The 23,918-nt window shown below is 40.7% G+C and overlaps 1 protein-coding gene and 1 pseudogene across 1 annotated transcript; both read right to left on the bottom strand.

Moving 5' to 3' along the window:
- Nucleotides 1–7,347: 7,347 nt before the first annotated feature.
- LOC105481396 (cancer/testis antigen 55-like) lies at nucleotides 7,348–22,691 on the bottom strand. Its single transcript, XM_011740963.3, has 6 exons — nucleotides 22,308–22,691; nucleotides 20,832–21,016; nucleotides 11,207–11,351; nucleotides 9,018–9,130; nucleotides 8,133–8,320; nucleotides 7,348–7,847 (listed from the first exon to the last, which is right to left on the bottom strand). The coding sequence occupies exons 1-6, from the start codon at nucleotides 22,429–22,431 to the stop codon at nucleotides 7,778–7,780; spliced, it is 825 nt and encodes a 274-aa protein (XP_011739265.2). The 5' UTR covers nucleotides 22,432–22,691; the 3' UTR covers nucleotides 7,348–7,777.
- LOC112426601 (small nucleolar RNA U3) lies at nucleotides 10,796–10,888 on the bottom strand (annotated as a pseudogene).
- Nucleotides 22,692–23,918: the final 1,227 nt, after the last annotated feature.

The following is a 23,918-nucleotide window of genomic DNA, read 5'->3' as shown; positions in this document are numbered from 1 at the left end:
GTGCAATGAAGAGAAGCACAGTAAGATGAGGTATACCTGAACATAGAAGCCGTAAATGGCGCCATTACTAATTTTCCCTGCTAGGAGAATTCTCCCCATTGGGTCTACAATCTAAAAATGTTGAGGGGAGGGGCACACACCTGTAATCATGACAGATTCCATGCTCATGTCTAAATGCAAGTTCCCAGAGCAGCGTTTTCTGGGCTACGGAGGAGAGGTAAAGATGTCTCGCTTCTGACATAAAGTGCATTCCACATGTGTCAGCTCAGCACTCTAACAGAAAAACTTGTAGATACCAAGTTGACACTAGAATGGAGTCTACAGTAGACCTTTCCAGAATTCTGTAGGATAGGCTGTGTCTGACGGATGGGGAGACTGAGAAAGTCATAGCAATTCACTAGACACAGCCCACTGCTGTTCTTGGCCAAGTGGATCAGAAGCAGTACAGCAGGTCTGCATACGAATAAGAAGAGGTGACGGGAGCTCAGAACACCAATCCAAATCCACAACATTAGGAGGCCAGCTAGGATGGCAGTCAGTCTTCCTTATTTTGGGATATCATAGTAAGTACAACGGGCTGAGAGGGCAAATGCCAATGCATAGAAACATAGGGGAGATTACCAAAATTACACGCGTGTGTGTGTGTGTGTGTGTGTGTGTTTATTCTCTGGACACATATTGAGAGCCTTGCCTATTAAAATGTCTCCAATGAAGAATCTGGTCCTTACTTGGCGCCAACTATTCTTTCAGCTTCTGTGTATCAAAAGTACTAAAGATCAGGCATAACTCCCTGTGAAGACATAGTTTTGAATAAAGCATAAGAAGGGGAGAGGTGTGAGCAAATTACTCATCATTCCTGCTTGTGCCTTCGGGTCTCATTTGCACAAGATGCACTCGATGGAGTTGTCTGAAAATGCATCGCTTTGCCCAGGACTCGGTAACATACAGTTGTGGGTGGCAATTGGTGATATGACATCATTGTGAGATGTTCCCGACGATTCTGTGCTCACCTCCAAACTCAAGTTCCAAGACCAGTCTTTTCTGGACTATGGAGAAGTACAGACATTTACTTTCTGGTATCAATCCAAGTGAAGTTAATGAAAAGGAGAAGGGAGCATGGTCTCTCTCTAGAACACCACTGTACGTTGGCAAGAACCTCCTCTTGTGGCTTGTCGTGATCTACATAACATGCCTTGATATGCTGCACAAACACCCTCATGCACTGCCCCTTACTGCCTGCTACAGTTGCTTGCATTTCAGCCTGAATCCCCTGGAGAGATTTCTTCCCCTGTTTTAATTTAGGTTATTTAAGGTAAAGAGCACCCCTCCAATGATTAGCAGAGACACAAGATGGAAATAGGCGTTTTATCACTTGCAGATCCTGGAGGTTACATGGCACACCTGGAGGGCATACATGTGGGGCAGGGAGCCCAGGCAAGGAGAGAGAAAGGGACCCATGGGCCAACAACCTTATGCGCGTCCCAGGGATTATCCAAACAGGTTTCCCATGGGGAGTTTTAATTGGTGGGCTTAAAGCAGGCAGACACATGTTTCAGGAGGTCACACTATGACTGGGCAGTGGCCATTGTGGCCTATCTGCACAGACTGTGCAGGGTATCAGGGTCAGTGAGGCTGGCCAAGTAGGCTGTATGTACATCTTCATATGTACAGACGTGAAACATTTCATGATGTTTCTTAAAAAGAGGAGGTGGCTTACATGGAACACAAATGATCATAGGTTGATAATGAAGACACATAATATACATGTATGTATATGTGTGTGTGTATGCATGTATGTACATATTAACATATATGTTATCATACACACACACACAACTTCTCCTGCTTCATTTACGTTTCCAACATAAACTCTTAGGAGTGGAATTTCCTGTTCAAAGCTTTCTGATGAAGATTCAATCCATTGAGTTTTAAATCACTTTTCATGTTTCTTATTTGAATAACCTAGTTCATAGCCCATACCACTTCACAATTAGTGTCTTTACAACCGTCCATACCAATGTTGTGGTATTTACCCCGCATTTGCTTTCACTGAGGTCTTGTGCACCAAGCTCTTGCGTCTCTCTATACCACTACTTGTGTCACTCTCCTAGTGGATGACCCATAAGACACTCCGGCCTCTCCGCTCCCCGACTCTGCTTATCCTCACAGTCAAACCTCAGGCTTCCCTTCAAGTTTCATTTCTCATCCCCAACCCTCCCTTCTCTGCTTCTTCTCCCTTGCAAACACCATCACCTGTCAAACTTCATTCACTTTGTCATTCTCCACTGGCAAAACTAGAGTCTAGTAAGGCCCAGCTATCCAACTATTCTCCCCCCGCACCCAACTAACAGAACTCTGCTGCATAAATTATAGCACTAGATGCAGCTATATAGACCCATACCAAAATAGGGACACACATTTCACAGGGGCCACTCAATACTACCCAATGATCCTACTGTATTACCCCCAGTAAGTATGATTTTCCACAATCTAAGGTTATCTATGCTTCTAAATGTAACGCAACTGTGTTAATTTCCTAGGGAGGCCAAAACACAGTACTGCAACTGGGTGGCTTAAAACGACAGAAATTTATTCTCTGGCAGTTCTGCAGGCTACCAGTCTGAAATCAAGGTGTCAGCGAGGTTGGTTCCTTCTGGTGAGCTCTGAGGGAGAGTCTATTACAAGTTTCTGGAGGTTGCCAGTAGTCATTGGTGGCTTTTGTTGGGTTGTAGATGCATCACTCCAATCACTTCCTCCTTCATCCGATGGTGCTCTTACTGTGTGTCTGTGTGTCCGATATTCCTCTTCTTATAACGACACCATTCACTGGATTAGTGGAGTATGACTAATCCTAATGCTGCGGGCCCTCATCTTAACTTGACTTTTTGTTTTTTATTTTATGTTTTTGCAAAGACCCTATTTCCAAATAAAGTCACATTCACAGGTACTGGGGCTCAGAACTTGAGCATATCTTTAGGGGCGAAACTGAACCCACAACAACTGCTCTTGTACATTTTGATTACTCCAATATTCTACAATTTTCAATGAAAAATTAGGACACACAGATAAGCAGACATTTCCTCTTATTTCTCTGAGAAAACAAAGGCCATAGCTGGGCGCCGTGGCTCTCGCCTGTAATCCCAGCACTTTGGGAGGCTGAGGCAGGTGGATCACCTGAGGTCAGGAGTTTGAGACCAGTCTGACCAACATGGTGAAACCCCGTCTCTACTAAAAATACAAATATTTAGCTGGGCACGGTGTGTGCCTGTAATCCCAGCTACTCAGGAGGCTGAGGCAGGAGAATTGCTAGATCCCAGGAGGCAGAGGTTGCAGTGAGCCAGGATCACACCATTGCACTCCAGCCTGGGGGACAGAGCGAGAGTCCAATTCAAATAATAATTTAAAAAATGTAAAAAAAGAAAACAAGGGCCGTGAGACAGGAGCTCCTCTGCGAACCACCTGACACCCATCCCGGCTTTCTCTTCCTTCTCTCTTGTAATAATGAAAGGACATATCAGCCCCTTCCCAGGGCTGACCCTCCACTGAGTAGATGGAACCATTCTCTTGAAACATTTTATCTGAGGATGTTGCTTCTACTGCTGTTGCCTCTCTTCATCCCGCATCAACAACCATTTTTTTAAAAAATCTTTGCTTCTAATGGAATAACATACAAGCATACACAAGAATCACCCATCTTAAAAACGTCACAGACAAGGAACTCCCATCTTAAAAAATGTACATAGATAAATAAGCTTCCTTGGCCTCATTTCCCCTTCAGTCCCATTCTTGTGCATCCTGCCCCCACAGCAAATGCTATTTCAAGAATCACCTCTACTCACTTCCTGAGCTCCCATTCCCTCCTTATTCCTCTGGCATCAGGCTTTTATCCCCATCATGCCCCTAATTTGCTCTTAAGATGACAGGAAACCTCCACATCACCAAATCCAGTGGTCAATATGCTAAGCTCTCATCACTCAACCTCTTAGTGTTTGACGCAGCTGAGGACTCCCCATTTCTTGCAATAAGGTCTTCGGTCTTCTGTGTGACCACCCTCTCCTAGAAATGCTCCTTCTTGGCTTCTTTTGTGAGATCTTCTTCCTATCAGGATCAAGAGTGCTCCAGGGCCCAGGCCCTGAATGGTTTCTCTATCCCCATGCGAGCCCCATGGCATCTAAATGCAGGTAACTCCCAATCCCATATGTATACTGAGACACACACAGGGTTGTCCGATAGACATCTCAAGGGTAAGGTGTCCAAAATTTCATATGTCCTGAGCTTCCTTCAACCCCTGCACCTCTAAATCTTCTCCATCTCAGACAATGTCAGCTCAGTTCACACAGTGTGTTGACATCATGTCCCCGCCATAACCGTTAGTTTTCTCCATTTTCTTTACACACTCCATGCCATCCATCAGCAAAAACTATCAATCCTTTGAAAACATACCTGAAGTCCCAACACCTCTAAAGAATGATTGAAAAAAAAAAATCATTGGGTCAAATTTGTTAGGTTCCATCATGGCACAGAAGAAAGTAGAAAGAACCAAAGCGAAAGCAGCCACTCAGACAGATGAAAACATGCCCAAAATCCTTCCATGTGTCCCTGCTGGCACAAAAAGAGCTAATAATGGATGCTGCAGCAAGAGATTGGTGCTAAGAAATAGCCTTAGAAAAAGGTAAGAATTAGCCTTCTCTGGCAAACTTCACTAAGTAAGACTCAGCCTCCTCTGCAGGGATCAAACTCTGCTGGCAGAGAAGTTACAGGTAGATTCCAGCACCAGGAAGACAGGTCCCTGCTGAGAGAATACTGCAGAAAAAAGAAGGGGCTCTTCTCTACCACCTTGCTGAAAACATTATGAATGATCTTTTGTGGCTGGAGATTCCTCCAGAGGCTGAGAATACATCAGATGAGAAATGGCTGCTGGGCCTGAATGTCAGGGGATGAATTCCACTGGGCCACAGAGCAGCTGTGTGCCCTCTCTTTCCTGTTTGCATCCATGACTTGGCTATAGAATGGACACGACACCACTGGGACTTCTTTCATAGGATTCTTTGTGAGGATTAAATGACATGTGTGTCCCAAGGCCCTTAGTCCAGTGCTTGGCATATACAAGAGCTGGACACAAAGTAGATTAACAGCAATTCTGAACAGGGATGCCATGCACCCCATTAAACCTTCTCACTTTTTCACTTCTCCCATGAGCAAAATGCACACCTTCACAAGTATCCATGAAGCAATCATTCAGTGCCAGATTCCAGCAAAGATATAATCATGTGATTTGCTTTCTTGGCTTCTAATGACCTGCATGTTTCACCCTCAAATCAGGGAGACTGAGTCCGACTGAAAATATTGAAAACAATCTGTCCATGGTTATGGCCATCAAAAACCTCTTATCACAAACACCTGCTTACTTTTCTTTATGTCACTAATTGCTAGACAGAAATTCTTACTTATTCATATGCTTATCAGAGTGTTGTCTGTCTCTTCACCCTTTTGTGTCAGCTTCATGACTGCAGAGCTTTTGTTCGTTGTCACTTTTTTGTCTGCTGGGACCTCAGCATCTACAACAGTGCTGGGCACATGGAAGGTTCTCAATAAATACCCCAGCAATTAATTGAATCAGAAAAGGGTAACATCCTGAACCATTCCAGGCAACCTGAGAAAGGATCTGGTTTTAAGGCAATTCACACCTAACCTGAATACTTTGCTTTCCTATGTGCATCTGTCTAAACAGTATTTGGCCTCATTCAGGGTAATGTTACAGCCGGCTGTAAACGTAAGAGCTGTAGCTCTGAAGACACTAGATCCCAGCTCAACTCAGCTTTTTCCTGGTTTTGCAACCTGTCCCCAGGAGTCTGACCACAGCAGAAACTTATAATGATTATAGACCAATATGTTGGGTTCTCTTGCATATCAGTGACTCAGTCTCCCTTGTGTACATGAGCTGCACCATGGAGTAAAATGTTACTCCTTCCATTACAAAAGCTACACTGGAAATAAGTATGGACTAGTGTTTAGACAAACATTTCTATAAAAATAAAATGACAAGGTTTAGATGACATGTACCAATACCTATATTATTCATTATGATTTAATGGATGGGGACAATTCTCATCCATGGGAATTTTGGGATCCTCATGGGATGGGAGTTTTCTGAATCCATACCTTTGTTTTTCAAAACACAATGAGTGTATGGATTGCTTTTATTTGTTACAGAATGTCAATATCTGCTCTCTGTTGTCTTAGCTTGGTCCACTATTACACAGTACCACAGACATTTATATTGCACAGTTCTGGAGAATGGGAGGTCCAAGAAGAAAGTGCTGATTGATTGGGTTCTGGGCAAGGGCTCTCTTTCTGGCTCGAAGATTGTCAACTTCTGGCTGTTTCCTCCCGTGGAGGAGTGGGAGCAAATGCTGGCTTCTCTTTCTCTTCTTCTAAGGATACTAATCCCATTATGGGGCTCTACTCTCATGACCCTATCTAAGCCTAATAGCCTACCAAAGGTCCCACTTCCATCTACAATCACATTGAGGATTACGGCTTCAACAAAGGAATTTTTGGGAAACACAGATGTTCAGTCCCCCTAACCACTGTGAGGTATGTTCTTCATGCTGTCAAAATAACTTGTGCCTTTCCTTTTGTTTCCTTTCTATTTATTTATTTATTTATTTTTGAGATGGAGTCTCCCTATGTCACCCAGGCTGGAGTGTGGTGGTGCAATTTTGGCTCACTGCTACAACCTCGGCCTCCTGGATTCAAAGGATTCTCCTGCCTCAGCCTCCCCAAGTAGCTAGGACTACAGGTGCGTGCCACCAAGCTCACATACATTTTCTTGTATTTTTAGTAGAGATGAGGTTTCACCATGTTGACCAGGCTGGTGTAAAACTCTTGACCTCAGGTGATCTGCCCACCTTGGCCTCCCAAAATGCTGGGATTACAGGCATGAGCCATGTGCCTGGCCACCTTTTCTTTTCCTTCAATGGAACTTCAACAATGGTGAAATTATGAATTACAGGACTCAGGGTAAGTTCACAATGACACTCAAGCTATGCCCAAAGCTCTGAATATATCCCTTTCCCTAGGTCACAGCTGCCTGGCTAAATGTTCTGTTAGACGAAAGCATGAAGTTTCATGGGGTGTACTTGTGGGATTTTAGTATAACCCTTCCCAGTGGGTAAGCAGCTTGTCCTTCCCTCGAGGGACTCTGTGTTTGTACGTTTCTTCATGACTTCAACTATTCTGCACCTCTGCAACAAAGTGGCTCACAGAGGCTCATGTACAGCAGAGTCGGCTTTCTATGGTTGTTTGTGTTGTTTAAAAATCAACAGAGGTCTTAATGCATTGCTCAACAATTTTATTCCTAAGGAACCAGCGATGAATGAACCACAGCTAAACATCGTTGCTGGCCCAATCATTCAGTCATTGAACTTAACATTTTATCTGCCCCTTGAGTCTTCCAGGCACTCTTCTAAGTGCTTGGTGATGCTTTGATGAAAACAGAAAAAACAAACAAACAAACAAAGAAAAAAAAACAAAAAAACAAACAAACAAACAAAAAACAGACCAGAAGACATCCTGCCATTGTGGAGTTTACATTCTAGTATGGGGAAGAAGGAACAAGGGAAACAATAAACATCGCAAGTTATGAGGGTGACAGAAGATGAAAGAGGCTATGGAGCAATACAAATTGTACAGACAGCATAACGGGGCTCAAAACTGAAGTCAAATTGTAACTTTAAATCATGCCTTTAACATGCTGTCCCTGCTGTCTTTTCAGTTAAACGCTTTGGCTCCGACGTTCCCTTTTGGGCCGTCCCAGGCCTCTGTCATCCTGGAATCTGCTGCTCCTAATGAGAGACATAAAATTCAAATTTAATGGCAGTGTTCATTTTAACTAAGAACTCCTTTCCTTCAGTGACTAGCAAGCTAATTTAGCATGCTTTTTAATTGATAAGTTATTTCCCTAAGCTGGGTTCATGGTCCAATTGAACTGGCCAGTATCTCAATTAGATTTGCCAGGAAAGTCATATATAAAATACTGTTTAGGCTTACTAAGCTAACCTTTTCAGTTAAACCAACCCCTTTACTGCTTATAAAGGAAAGATAAACAGATTAAAATGCTTTGTCATTACAATTTTTGCGCTGGGGTGATAGAAAACGCTCTCCAATTACAGCAGAACTGAATGTTCTCCACCATGACCACATTGACGATATCGTCTACTTGAGGTACGTATCCATCAGGAATTTTCACAGACTCCAAGGTGAAAAAGATAGTATAATCTATCACCCCATTTCTTCCATGTACGCTAGTAATGCGGACCTGTGAGTACAAATAATGGAAATGATTATGAAAAAGTCTGATAATCACTGTAACCTGCTGTGCACCTCCTCCATTCTGGGTCCTGCATGAGTGCAGGCGACTTTGATGCAAATCAGTGATTCCCAACCTGGTTGGTTCATTGCTAACACCAGGGGTACTTTGTAAGAATACCCACGTCCATGCTGCACCTCAGACCAATTAAATCAGATTCTCCAGGGATGAGACCGGAGTCTCTGATGAGAAATCCTGCTCTAAATATTACCAAAATATGTTCATTACCCTCTATTGCCCTGAACTGCCTGCTCATATTCAGACTCCAATAACTAAATCGTTCTCAGCATTTACTGGTAAGCTCAAGTCCCACAATATACTCCGCTCATTCTTTCCCTACAATTTTTCTGGCACAAAGATTGTTTTTCTTCCTCCTGTTGTTGGAAGATTCTAATAACATTTGGGTATCGAGTAAAATGCACAATTTAGAACTTAATCATGTGCTTGTTCCACATAATTTTCTAATTATTTCCTTTGGGAAGTCCTGCCTTTTCAATAAGAAAAGTGGCTCCTTCGTTGGCAAAGAATGTATTTCTTCATATTTTCTGTTATTCCCATTATGCCCAACAGAATCCTGGGCACCAAAATTACCACCAAAGGAAGTGTTATCAGAAACTGATGACGGGAGGAACCGGAAAGAAATTACCTCTTCCACATGAATACAACGGGTGGGCCTCACAGAGCTTGCCTTGATGTTTGAGATGCTTAGCTCGGTGGCATATTCAACTTCTAACAAGTCACCCTTATAAGGCACAAAATCTAAAACAGTCATGGAGAAATACGAGTGTCATGATCTCTTAACTAGGTCACGTTTAATTTCACACGTTATTTGATAGTGTACTACTTTAAAGTCAGTTCTGCTAGAACTAAAGTCCATTTTGCACATATTTAAACAGATACACTGTAAATCTCTAAGTTCGAAAAGATGTTTATAAGTCTTAGGCATTGATTCTCCTCTACTGATTTAACAAAGTCAAATGGAGGAAAGTGTGAGCCATGCATCACAGTTAATCTAAGGGGGCAGCACAGGATTTACTAAACAAACAAGTTGTTCCTGTTCACAACTCCTTAGTGAGAGGCAGTCAAAAGTATAGGTAAGAGCACAAGTTTGAACCTGGCTACGTGGCTTCGAATCTTGACACTGCCACTCACTCAGCTGTCAACCTTAGCCAAGGTGCTTAATCTGTCTGTGCCTCATTTTCTTCATCTATAAAATGAGAAGCACGATAAGTAGCCTTCATGATACGCAGCTGCTGTGAGAATTAGTTGATATGTGCGATACACACAGGATCATCGCTGGCGCATAGTAACCACCAAATAACTGTTGATTGGTAGTAGTGGTTGCAGTACCACTAGGAAATGTTACTTTCAGAATCAATGAATTTCCCCTGATGTTGTGTTCAGCTGATGAACTCTTAAGGCTGTGCCTTACAGGTTATAGTTAAGACCACGGAGTTTCAAACCGAAGTTTACAGTAAGTTAAAAGTGAGTCACAGGATAACAAAGTTACATGAAAGAATGTGGAGCAAATGAAAATCCCAACTGCAAGTGAGACAGTAAATTGCCACAATGACTCCAGAAAACTAGCAATATCAACAAAGTGAAACAATTCTCCACCTTAGGATCCGGCATTGTAGAATGACACTAGACACAGTGTTAGACTTCTTCTCTCTCTCTCTCTCTCTGTTAATTTACACACATTTCTTTAGTGTGTGTGTACCGTATATCTATGGGCCAATGACTCTAAAATGTATATGCCTCCAACTCTAACCAACCTCAGGTTCAATTCTCCATATGCTTACATCAGTCTAAGGTGTGTAAAGCTGAGCTGTTGGTATTCTCAGTATTCACCAACTTTTGCTTGCCTCAGTCGTCTACGTCACAAACTGGCCACTCCACCCTCACCACTGCTCAAACAAAAGACTTTGGAGGTACCTTGGACTCATCTTTCCTCCACATCAAAGATCTAATCCATTACCTCCTGGGTTCTTCTCTAACTTCAAAATATATCCAGAGTCAACTCAATCCTCAGGTCCTCCACTTCTCCACTTTCATTCACATCTCTATCAACTCTCACCAGGAATATTACAACATTATCCTGACTGATTTCCTGACTCCACTCTTCCCCTCATAGTCTCTTCTTGACAAAGCAGACAGAGTCAACATCTTAAAACAAAATTCAGGTCAGAGTCCTGTTTTTGCACAAAAGAAACAAACTAGCAAGCTGCCTGGGGAAGCAGAACTATTCTCCCCCTTTTTACCCAAGCTATATGACAGCTGCAATAGACAAAAGTAACAAAAAAAGTGTATCTTTGGGTATAAGCTAAATATTAGAACACATCTGCTGATTACAAAGAGAATTCAACAACACACACACACACACACACACACACACACAGCCACAAGGCACTATCTCCAATTCTGTTTAAAGCATTCTTCTAAAATTTGGTAGTCTACTCTGTCACAGAAACTTCTCTAGTAACCAACTACAGAAATGATCCCTGCAAGTATTGTCTCTGAAGGGTATTAAAAATAGTGTCTCTATGTACTTGTAGGATTGTTTTCTTGATTAGAGATTAAATTATCATGTGAATGAAAAATATATCCAGGCATTACTGAGGGAATCAAACAAATGAACACACAATAGACGACAGCAGACATTTTAAAATACTGCCTATTTGCCCTTATATTGCACATAATTTCAACTGGAAAGGTTTACCTCTAATATTGAAGAGCCATTGACTGAAGCCAAGTACACTGTAAAGGTTGTTCTAGGACTAAAATCCTCTCAAAAAATTAAGAATTACATCATATATCTCAAAATCTAAATCATACCTTCAGCAGCAATGTCTATGGAGCAATAAATGCTGTCACTAACATAAACAGTATCTTCACTTATAGAAGTAACACATGCAATTAAAAGTCTGGTTCCTGAGTCTGAGGGTCCAGCACCGTAAAGACAGTGAGGCACAACATCCACCTGTAAGATTTACGAAAGAGTTACTTCAAAAATAATACAAATTTAAGCATGAGAACTTACATGGTTAAAACACTGGTATCCAAAAATATTTTCAACAGCCATCCTAAACACTGGTGAATATAGTTCATGTGGTAAATGGACCACAGACTTGAGATGATGGTAAATATCATGTGTGTGCTTCATGAATTGTGAAATGTATCCCAAAATATTAATTGCGTACCCAAGTTTAATGCCCTCGAACCACTAGATTCCCAGATTTAAAAAATACCATCCTTTACCCGCAGGAATTTGCAGTGAAATGACAGTAAAGTGGAAAGATACCTAGTAGTAAGCAAGTTGCGATGAAGGATATAAAACTAGCTCAAAGACGGTTTCTGTGAATTATCTAGAGGGAGAATATTTCAGACAGGGAGAAAATAGCGGCATTGCTTGGGGGAAGTCAGATTTGTGCTGGGTTGTGAAAGAAGACAGAGGTGTAACCTTGTAAACAGGGGTAGAGGAGCAGGGAGACAGAGGAAAAACAACAGAAGTTAGGAGCCTAGGGAGCAAAACCCTAACATTTGAGATCCAGGCCTAGGAGACAGAAGCACAAGATAAAGTTGGAACAATACCCTCAACTGGGAGAGGTTCAATAAACCAGGTCAAATTAGGGCTTTACTTTATCTACAATAGAGAGGCATACAAACCTTTTTCCTTACTGGAAGTGTAATAGTCCTTATTTTATAATCCTTAAAACTTACAGAAATAATGCAAGTTCATTATACTAAAAGTAGAAAAAAAAGCAGATAAGCAGACAGCAAAAAGCAGTTACCCCATAATCCATATTCCATTACCGAGAGACCACCAGGGACTACATTTTGGCAGTAACACTCATCCTTATGTTTTCACCTGTGCACAAATACATATATATCAGTTTTAAAAGCAAATTAGCACTGTATTCGGTATTAAAATATCACCTAAAATGAACACAAAAGTTTTTAAATAACACGAGAAGGGAAGGAGTCATAGGGAATCCCAGTTAATGGATGTGCTGTAATTTACTAACCCAATTCCACGTAATTAGACATTTTGCTTGTGTCCTAACATTTGGACTACTTGTCTGACTTAACTATAGGATAAACTCCTAGGGTTGGAATTTTTTGTTCAAAGACTTCTGATGGAAACTTGAGCCACTGAGTCGTAATTGATTTTCATGGTTTTAAAAATACCCTAGTTTGCTGCTCTTCACATTTCTTAACTGGTGTCTTTCCAGCTGTCAATACCAATCTGATGTTTATTTCTCCCTCACTTACTGTCATGAGGAACGAGGCATTAGCTTCCCGTCCACTATCTACCACCACTTCCGTCGGTATCCCAGTGGATGACCCACAGCACCCTTGGAGCTCTCTGTTCTTTGACTCCACACCAACTCACAGACATACTGCAGACTAAAGCTTTGCCCATGTTTCGTGGCTCCCAACACTGTTTCTTATGCCTTGGAAATACCACCAACACAACAGCAGGTACAAACAGATACAAATGTTTGTGGTAATGTGTTGTATGACATAAGTGGCATTTCAATACGATAGGGGCAAAGTGGATTATCCAATTAATGTTGAGGGCAACTGAATAGCCAGTAATGAAACAAGACGCAGATCCTTCTCTCAGTCGTATACACAGAAAACAAACCCAGGCTGACTATATGTTTAGATATAAATAAATTAATGACTTCCAGAAGAAAAGCTAAGTGAATACTCATGTAAATTATGTGTTAGAATTAGTCTAAGGTTACTTCCTGAACACAGAAGTCACATGGACAAGATGGACATATTTATAGTATGTAAAAATTAAACAGATGGGGGAGGAGGGGAGCAAGATGGAGAAAAGGGACTGTCCAGTGATGGTCCCCCTGCAGAAACACCAATGTGAAAAACTATCCTTGTATGAAAATACCGTCACTTGAGAGAAGAAAACCAGGTGAGAGGCCATGGTACCCAGTTGTAGCATGAAAATAAGAAAAGATGCATTGAAGAGGGTAGTAAAGACAGTTTTACATTACCCACATCACCCCTTCCCCAACCTTCAACAGCACAGCATGGAGATAGATACCATCCACCTGGAGGAAAGAGAGTAGCAAGCATAGGACATTGCCTTGGAACCCAATAGCAGGCCTTTCACACTATGTGCCACCACTTGACAGAAGCCCATGTCCCCTGACTCCAAGATGGTACTTGTGGACCAAATCTCTAGGCTCACCCTGGCACCAGACAGGAAGCCACAGCCACAGCAAAACAAACTCAATACCTGGCCCACATCTCTGCCAGTGATTCCACTGGCCTTATGCTCAGAATATTCTACTACAACAGGGAGTTGTCAGTGAATGGAGCCTTGGATTCCAGTCTTGCAAGGCACCAGACTCAATAGCTAAGGGAGTGCATGCCATTGAAGCATCTGTCACTGTGTCCCTGGGATTAGGAAGCCCCCAAGTGCTTCAATAGCTGCAGTGTTCACAAACATAAGGACCAAAAGAGACCTATATAGAGTTTCCGGACAGGCTTACTGCTAAAGGATGTCCCCTAAAAGCTAGACTGCAAAGACTGAAATGAATACCTACTTCTTCAATATGCAGATATAAACACATGACCACAAAGATCAAGAACAATAAGGAAAACATGACATCACCAAACTGACAAAACAAGGCACCAGCAATTGACCCTAGAGTGATAGGAACGTATGAGTTGTTTAACAAATAATTCAAAATATCTATTTTCCACATGCTCTGTGAACCTCAAAAACAATTACGGAGAAATGATTGAGACTTTACCAGAGTAATTTGAGAGAAAGATTGAAGGAACTTAAAAAGCCAAACAAATCCTGAAATCAAAAAATACAATGAAGGAAGTACACAATAGAGAACATCCACAGGAAAATTGATCGAGCAAAATAAAGAATCTGTAAACTTGGAGACAGCTTCATTGAAAATACTCAGTCAAAGGAGACAAAAGAAAAAGGAGGGACACAAAAGGAAAAAAAACTTATTGGATTTTTGGACAATATCAACAGGGCAATAGTATGAGTCATTCACATTCAAGAGGAAGGAGAGATTGAAAAAGGGGTAGAAAGATTATTTAAAAAATAGTAACAGAGAGCCATCCAAACCCAGAGAAAGTTACAAACGTCTAGGTACTGGAAGACCAAAGTTCTGCAGTAAGATACGATCCAAATAGATTACGTCATGACATATTAAAATCAAAGTGTCAAAGATGAAAGAGAAAGAGAGGATCCCAACAGCTGCAGGAGGAAAGACGTGAATCACATATGAGGCAGTTGCAATATGCCTACCAGAACACTTCGCAGCAGAAGCGTAATAGGCCAGAAGAGAGTGGGATGATATATTCAAAGAGCTGAAGGAAAAAAAAAAATCTCTAAACAAGAATAATGTACCAAGAAGTGAAGGGGAGATAAAGACTTTTACAGAGAAATCACAGCTGAGAAACTTCATCACCGCCACAACTGTCTTACAAGAAAGCCTATGGAGAGTTCTTCCAGCTGACATAAGTGTGCTAATGAGTAATGCAAAAACATCTGGAGGTATAAAACTCACTAGTGAAAGTAACCACACCAATTCAGAATACTCTAATATGGTAACAATGGTGTCCAGATCTCTTATATCTTTCACATAATGGTTAAGGAACGGAACTAGTAAAAATAAAATAAGCACAATAATTTGTTAAGGGATATAAAACATAAACAGGTGTAAAGTGTAAAACAGAAAACTCAAAATCCGAGGGTGGAGTTAAATGATAGAGTGTTTTTATTTTGTGATCAAAGTTATGTTATCAGTAAAATAAACTGTTGTGATTATGTTTTTGTAAGCGTCATACTAACCACAAAGAAAAAAATCATGTAATAGACACATTTTAAAATATCAAGTAAACAAAACATACTAATAGAGAAAAATCTCTTATCCATCAAGACAGACAGTAAAAGAGGAAGAAGAAAGGCAGAATTTACCTACAAAATAAGTAGAAAAAAATTGTCTAAATGACAACAATAAATCCTTACCTATCAATAATTACCTTGATAGAAATGGATGACATTCTCCAACTAAAATACACAGAGTAGCTGAATGGATTAAAAACAACAATAACCAAACCTATGAGAGACCCACTTCTCCTTAAAGGACATTCGTAAACTGAAAGTGAAGACATGAAAAAAGACATTCTTCCATGTAAAAGGAAACCAAAAGAGAGCAGGAGCAGCTAAACTGATTTCAAATAAAATAGGCTTTAAATCGCAAACTGTGAAAAGAGACCAAGAAGATCATTATATAATGATGACGGGGTCAATTCATCAAGAGGATATAATGATTTTCAAAAATATGCACCCAACATAGCAGCACTTAAATATATGAAGCAAATATTAAGGTCCAAATGCTGAGATAGAGTGCAATGCAATAGTAGTAGGTGACTTCAATATCCAACTTGCAACAATGAATAGATTGTTCAGACAGAACATTGACCCCACAAAAAGTGAGATTTATCTGCACCCCGGAGCAAATGAACCTAACAGTCATTTACAGAATATTCCATCCAAATACTGCAAAACACATATTCTTTCCAACTGCATGTGGAACATTCTGGAGGATAGATTATGGGGCAGGCCACAAAACAGGTACTAGCAAATTAACGGAGTTTGAAATAACATCAAATCACTTCTTTAACCACAATGGTAAAACACTAGGAATCAATAAAAGAAGGAACTTTGGAAACTTTAAAAGTAGATGGAAATTAAACAACATGCTCCTAAATAACCAATGGGTCAATGAGGAAATTTAAAGAAAAGTGTAAAACATTTCTTGAGATAAAGCAAAATGAAGGCACAACACATGAAAACCCATGAAATACAGCAAAAGCAATTCTAAAAGTGAAGTTTACATCAATAAAGCCTACCTCAGAAGAAAAGATACATCTTAAATAAACAACCTCACACTGCACCTTGAGGAACAAGAAAAAATATATAATTCAAAAGTAGTAGGACATAAATCATAAAAGTCACAGCAGAAATAAATGAAATAGACATGAGAAGAACAATACAAATATCAATGAAACTATGAGTTGGTTTCTTGAAGAGGTAAAGCAAATCAACAAAACTTTAGCTAGACTAAGGAAAAAAGAATATTCAAATAAATAAAATCAAAGTTGAAAAAGGATTTTTTCAATTGACATCACCAAAATAAAATGGATCATAAGGACTATTGTGAACAATCATCTGCCTACAAATAGGACAAGCCAGAAGAAATGGATACATTCCTGGACACATACAACCTATCAGGATGTAATGGTGAAGAAATGGAAACTCTGAACAGACAATTAACGAGTGAGGAAAGTGATACAGTAATAAAAAATCCCCCATCAATTAAGAGTCTAAGACAGAATTACCTCCCATCTTAATAATACCAAATTTATAAATAAAGAAGAATTAATAGCTCTACTTTTAAAACTATTCCAAAACCAAAACCAAAAACAAAACAAGAAAGGAACACTTCCAAATGCATTCTATCACACCTGCATTACCCTGGTAGAAAACCCAGACAAGGAGACAGAAAAAAGAGAAAACAAGAAAACTACATGCCAAAATTCCTGATGAACACAGTTGCAAAAATCTTTAAGAAAGTATTAGTAAACCAAATTCAACAGCACATTAAAAACATCATTCATCGTGTTCCAGAGGGATTCATCCTGGGATGTAAGGAAGTTTCAACATGCACAAATCAATAAATGTGACATATCGCATGAATGAAGCACAAAAGCCATAGGATCATTCCAATTTAAGCAGGAAAAGCATTTGACCGAATTCCACATCCCTCTGTGATAAAAACTCCACAAACTTGATATAGGAGGAGTGCACCTCAACACAATAAAGGTCATATATGGTAAACACACAGGTAACATAATACTGAATGGGGGAAATGTTGCAGGCTTTTCCTCTAAGACCTAAAGCAAGACAGAAATGTCCACTTTTGCCCATTCTATCACACATAGTTCTGGAAGTGCTAGCCAGAGAAATTAGGCAAGAAGAAACAAAAGGCATCTAAATTTAAAAGGAAGAATTTAGATTGGCCCTGTTTGCAGACGGGAAACTCTTACATATAAATAACCCTGAAGACACCACCGAAAAGCTTCTAGGTCTAATAAACAAATTCAGGAAAGTGGCACAACACACAAATAACATGCAAGAATCAGTAGCATTTCTACACACCAATACTGAGCTATCAGAAAAATATATCAAGAAACAATCCCATTTAGAACAACTTCAAAAAAAAATAAAATAGGAATAAATTTAACCAAGGACGTGAAGGATTGCAACACCGAAAACTATATATAAACCATTGACGAAGGAAATTGAATGAGGCAGGAATGAATGGAAATGTATCATGTGTTCATGGACAAGAAGAATAAATATTGTTAAAATGTCTGTATCCTAAAGAAATCTACAGATTCAATGTAACTGCTATGAAAATACCAATGACATTCTTCTTGGAAATAGAGGAAACACTCCTAAAATTTGTATGGAACCACAAAAGATTCCAGATAGCCGAAGCAGTCTGAAATACAAAGACAAAGCTGGAGGCATCACACTACTTGATGTCAAAACATATGACAAAGCTATAGTAAGCATAACAGCATAGTACCAGTATAAAAACAGATACATCAACCAATGGAGCAGAATACACAGACTGGAATGAAATTCGTGCATTTACAGTCAACTGATTTTCGACAAAAGGCCCGAGAACACATAATGTTGAGAAAGTACAGTCTCTTCAATTAATGATGTTGAAAATAACTGAATATTCATCTGAGAAAAATGAATTTCCACCCTTATCTCTCAGCATGTATATAAATCAACTCAAAATGACTTAAAGCTTTAAAAGGAAGACACAAACCTATGAAACTACAAGAATGAGACATAGGGGGAAAGCTCCATGACACTGTTCTGGGCTATGATATTTCAAAAATAGGACCTCAAAAACAAAGGCAACAAAAGAAAAAACAGACCAATGGGAGGTTACATCGAACTAAAAAGCTTTGATACCACAAAGGAAACCATCAAAGAGTGGAGAGATAATCTATAGGACAGGAGAAAACATTGGCAATCTATACATCTAGTAAGGGATCAGTTTCCAAAATGTATGAATAACTTCAACAACTCAATAGCAAGAAATCAAATAATCCTATTAAAAATTAGCAAAAGACCTGAATAGACATTTCTCAAAAGGAGACACACAAACGGCCAACAGGCATATGAAAAAATGCTCACCTTCTTTAACATTGGGATAATGCAAATCAAAACCATAGAGGTACCACCTCACGCATGTTAAAATGGCTAACACTAAAAAGAAAAGAGATAACAAGTGGTGGCAAGGATGTGAAGAAATTGGAACATTTATGCACGGTTTGTGGGATATAAATTGTTACAGCCATTAAGGAAAACAGTATGGAGGTTCCCCAAAATTTTAACAATGGAACTATCACACTATCCATGAATCCCACTACTGAGCATGTATTCAAAGAGAGTGTCATCAGTGTGTCAAAGAGATGTCATCACTTCCATGTTTATTGCAACCCTATTCACAATAGGCAAGAAACAAAAGCAAACTAAGCGTCCATATACGGATGAGTGGATAAAGGAAATGTGGTATAAATATACAATGGAATACCATTCAGCCATAAAACACAACTAAATCTTGCCATTTGGGATAACATGGATGAACCTGAAGAATGATATGTAAGTGAAATACACCAGTCACACAAAGACAAATATTGCATAGTCACATTAAATTGAGGATTATAAAGAAGTTGCTCTTATAGCAGTGTAGAGTAGAATAGTGATTACCAGATGCTTGGTTTGTTAGGGTGGATGGAGGAATGAGGAGATGTTGTTGAAAGAAGATATAATTACAGTTATAAAGAAGGAACCTTTTTTTTTTAATCTAACCCAACTTTCCAATTTATTAAAAATTGAAGGAACCTTTTTTAACTGTCCAGAATGGGCAAATATATACAAACAGAAACTGGATAAGTGATTGCCTGGGACTGGATGTTACGGGGGGAGGGGACAGTTGGGAGAGCACGAAGGAATGGAAAAAGACTACGAATGGTTATGGAGTTTCCTTTTTGAGTGATGAAAATGTTCTAAGATTGTTTGTGGTGATGGTTGCCTAACTCTGTGACCAAATTAAAACTACTGTATTGTACCCTTTAAATGAGTGAATTGCATGGTCTTGTGACTTATATCTCAATAAATGCTGTAAAAGAATGAAAGACTTAAAGCAAAAGAAAAAGATGGTATCGGACGAAATACTACAGGGGCTTCTAATACAAACTTTCCTGTTAAAAATCTAATTTTCCTACCACAGAGATAGCCGTAAATATCCCTAATGTATAAGTAGTTCTAAGAAAGGAAACTTGCTATAATCTTATTAAGACCCTTAATAATTCCAAATGAATGATGAGACTGCTTTTCCCTTCTCATATTTGCAAAGATTCAGATTGATAATATTGCTGTCCTTGCCTATATGGGCAGATGGGCAGTCTCACAGCCTATTGCTGAGAGAATCAATCAGTACAATAGAGCTACAGAATAATTCTGTAGTAGCCACTGAATGGATAAATATCTGGACTCAGGTGACATTGTCAGGACTCCTTAAACTTGCAAAATGTTATTGAATTTTACCCTTAAGAGAGTTTTGTGGTTTGTGAATTATACCTCCACGAAGCTCTTTTAAAAATGTCTACAGGCCGGGCGCGGTGGCTCAAGCCTGTAATCCCAGCACTTTGGGAGGCCGAGACGGGCGGATCACGAGGTCAGGAGATCGAGACCATCCTGGCTAACCCGGTGAAACCCCATCTCAACTAAAAAAATACAAAAAACTAGCCGGGCGAGGTGGCGGGCGCCTGTAGTCCCAGCTACTCGGGAGGCTGAGGCAGGAGAATGGCATGAACCTGGGAGGCAGAGCTTGCAGTGAGCTGAGATCCGGCCACTGCACTCCAGCCTGGGCAGCAGAGTGAGACTCCATCTCAAAAATAAATAAATAAATAAATAAATAAATAAATAAATAAATAAATAAATAAAAATGTCTACAAAGCACATGGTTTGACACAGCAATTCCACTGCCATGAATGCACACTACAGAAAATGTTTTTTTTTTTACCTGATGAAAGAAGTTGCAGGATTATATAGAGTTCAATAATTATTATTGTTACCCATATTGTTTAAAGATTAGAAGAATAGATAAGTAATTTTTATGTTTTAAAGCAGAAATCACTACAAATATTAGAACAGAAGAACCTATAGCTTCAGAGGGGTGGGGCTTCAAATTGCAGTTGACATCCACTCTACGGATCACAGCAGAGATGCTGGATTAATATAAGAAAAGAAAGATGCAGAAAGAAAGCCCACTGGCATAAGACACAATTTCCAAATTCATGCACATCTCACCTTGATTGCTCTCAATGCATAAAGTGTTTTATTTTCTTCCACAACCACATTAACTTTTTGTCCAACTTTTAGAGGAACGTTGCCAGTCACAACATCACTACTGAAGTAGATCGACTCATCAATCATGCCATAATCACCACAGAAACTTGTGACAACTCCCTGCACAGTTTTCAACTGGGTGTCACCTACAAGGAAAAGAAACAAAAGTTACATTATTAGCTTCAAATGCAAACATCTACTACAAATATGTCTTACACTCACCATCTGCATAAACCTGGGCAGAGAAGCTTTTTTAATGTCTCTGATCTTGTTTTCATCTGTCAATCCACAGCAATCACGATTTTGCCTAATAGGGTTGTTGTACATTTTTAAAAATTTATTGAAATTTTAATTTTTAAATTTACAATTAATTTTTAATTTTTTCAGCAGAGTCTGGCTCCACTGCCCAGGCTGGAGAGCAATGGCGCAATCTGGGCTCGTGGCAACCTCCGCCTCCTGGGTTCAAGCAGTTCTCATGTCTCAGCCTCCCTACTAGCTGGGACTAGAGGTGCGTGCAGCCACGCCCATCTAATTTTTGAATTATTGGTAGAGACGGGGTTTTGCCATGTTGCACAGCCTGGTCCCCAACTCCTGGCCTCAAATGATCCACCCACCTGGAACTCCCAAAGAGCTGGGATTACAGGTGTGAGCCACTGTGCCCAGTTTGTGAATATTAACTGACACATGCACATCAACTGTCTAGAGTTGTGAGTGCCTTGCACAAGAGAGTTATCACCATATCTACATATGAGAGTCTTTAAGCTTCTGCTCCTATTATATCCCTTCATCATTATCACCAACATGAAGAGTAGCACCTTCTATAGACACTTAACCATCTCAGCAGACAAAACACTAAAAGATATCTGGAGATTGAAGGCTAGCCCAAAATAAAGTCTGAATGGTTTTCTTTCTTTTGTCTTCTTCATATTATTATTATTTATTTTTATTTATTTTTTAAAATTCTACACAAGCCTAGCTGATAAGCAACATTTAGGAATCTGACTTCAGCAGTCTGCCCACACAACGGGTTCTCTGCCCTCCTATGGGATCAGATAAGTATGAGGCGTCCAATTGGCTTCAAATGACATTCCCATTTGGGATACAAGCCTAAATTCACTCGCAAATTAGGGAGTTTCTCGCCTACTGGAAATATAAATAGGCATGTGCTGCACAACCACGTGGGGAAATAGCACTGGCGGTAAAGTCTCCAAGGTCTTCTCTGTCAACACCTTCTCACTTTAGATGGACAGGAGAGTTTGGGGGTTGGTTCTCAGGAACTTGTTGGGGACTCCGGACACCTCCCCATGCACACACAGAAGATGGAGCCGCCGTCATGTGCTGTACCAGCCCGAGTCACCACAGCCTCATGCCAGGGGTGACAGAGCCCCTATTGGGAGGCTTCTGAGGTGGGGGACTAGGGGACACACAGAGGAATACCTTGTGGGAGCCCCTGCTGCTGTGGGCCCTGCTGCTGTGGACCCTGCTGCTGTGGGCCCTGCCGCTCTGCGGGGTCAGCCGTCCTCCGAAAAAAGGCCAAAGCAAGTCTCAGAAGCCTGAGCATCGTCCCAGTTATCACCACCAGCCTGGACACCGCTTGTGACAGATGAAGCACAAGACCTCCTCAGTAAAGGAAGCCCTCAGGTCACGGCGTCTCCTCAGGGACTCGCCTCCTGCTTCTCCTCCTCAGCCTCTGTGGGATGGGACCCAGACGTAAGTGAGCCCCCCTCAGGAAAGTCAGGGAAACCGCAGTCACCAAAGGAGCTCACAAGTACCCTTCTGGCTTTTCCCTCTGAGCATGCGCTCATCAGGGCCCACCCTCAACCACTGTCCAGCCAATGCGCGTGCAGTGGGTGGGTGGGCAGGTTCCTGTGGCTATTAAAAGGTGACGGGCGGGAACCTCGTGGCTCCTCCCATCAAGGCTGAGGGCACCATTAAGACGGCCTGGGGAAAATGGCTTGAGGGCTTGGGTTTTGCGTGTACTCAGGGGATACAGGGTCTTCTGTTGGGTTTCCTGGGAGGATGGGTGCCTGAAACACTGGCTGTGCAACCAAAAATCCTATTCTTGCCCTTGTATTCGTGGTGCTTAGCATAAGGACTTACCACTCAGTGAGTGGCCAATAGTTACTCCTCACCAGGAGTAACTATTTTGTGAAGAGAAGGCACCATGTGGGTAGTCAATGTTTTAGTGATAGCAAGTACGTGTCTTTTGTACTAGGACTCCCATTTTGAGTCCAGTGACAATTTATAATAGAATCATTTTATGATCATTGCTACCATGCACACATCGCTTACCTATTTATACTTACATTACTCTGCTGTACACATTACCCTTATTCATTCATTTGGCAAAATTTGTGAAGTGCTGTGAGCCAGACACTGTTCTGTGTTCTTAAAGTTTGTTAGTGAATGAAAGAATCAAGAATCTTCGCCCTGTGAGGGTAGATTTTTCACAGGATACAAAAGGGAGACACTAAACATCACATAATAAAATATATGATATGTTGGAAGGCAAAAATGCCATGGAAAAATATAGCAGGACAAGGGGAATCCACAGTACTGGGAATGGTGGGTTGGATTGCAGTTTATAATAGCATGGTCAGAGTAGCCCTCATTGGAAAGCAATAGTTGAGAAAGATGTTGGAGTTAGCCAGGCAGCTGTATTTGGTGAAGCCATTCAGATGGAAGGCTCAGTTTGTGCAAAGACCATACAACAAGACTGTGCCTGATGTGTTCAAGGAAAGCCAAGTGGTTGGAGCAGAGGCAGTGAGGGTTAGAAGAGTAGGAAGTATGGTAAGAGAGGTAATAGAGGTTCAGGCTGTATGTGGGACAGTGGGACACTGGACGTTCTTTGGCTTTTATTGCCCATGATGTGTAAAGTCCCTGAGAGGTTTGGAGCCTCCCAGGAATCACTCCAGATGCTTGGTTGTGAATAGGCTGGAAGAGGTCAGAGCATGAAGCAAGCGGAACAGTTCGGATGATTCTGCTGCAATTCATGGGCACTGTGGATGAAAGCTGTTTGTCTTTCCTCTCCTGCAGTGAGAACAGGTA

This window comes from Macaca nemestrina, chromosome X, assembly GCF_043159975.1.
Source record: "Macaca nemestrina isolate mMacNem1 chromosome X, mMacNem.hap1, whole genome shotgun sequence".
In the NCBI taxonomy this organism is placed as follows: Eukaryota; Metazoa; Chordata; class Mammalia; order Primates; family Cercopithecidae; genus Macaca; species Macaca nemestrina.
Note: the sequence above shows the minus strand (reverse complement) of the source record. Positions and strands in the feature narration are given on the sequence as shown.

Bases quoted from the DNA above. Each gene is read 5' to 3' on its own strand.
- LOC105481396 (XM_011740963.3), bottom strand. From the start codon at position 22,431: ATGCTCAGGCTTCTGAGACTTGCTTTGGCCTTTTTTCGGAGGACGGCT. The intron at 9,131-11,206 runs GTATGATTTAGA...TGACTGTTTTAG, and splicing joins CATAGACATTGCTGCTGAAG to ATTTTGTGCCTTATAAGGGT. The intron at 7,848-8,132 runs GTAATGACAAAG...GTCTCTCATTAG, and splicing joins ATCACCCCAGCGCAAAAATT to GAGCAGCAGATTCCAGGATG.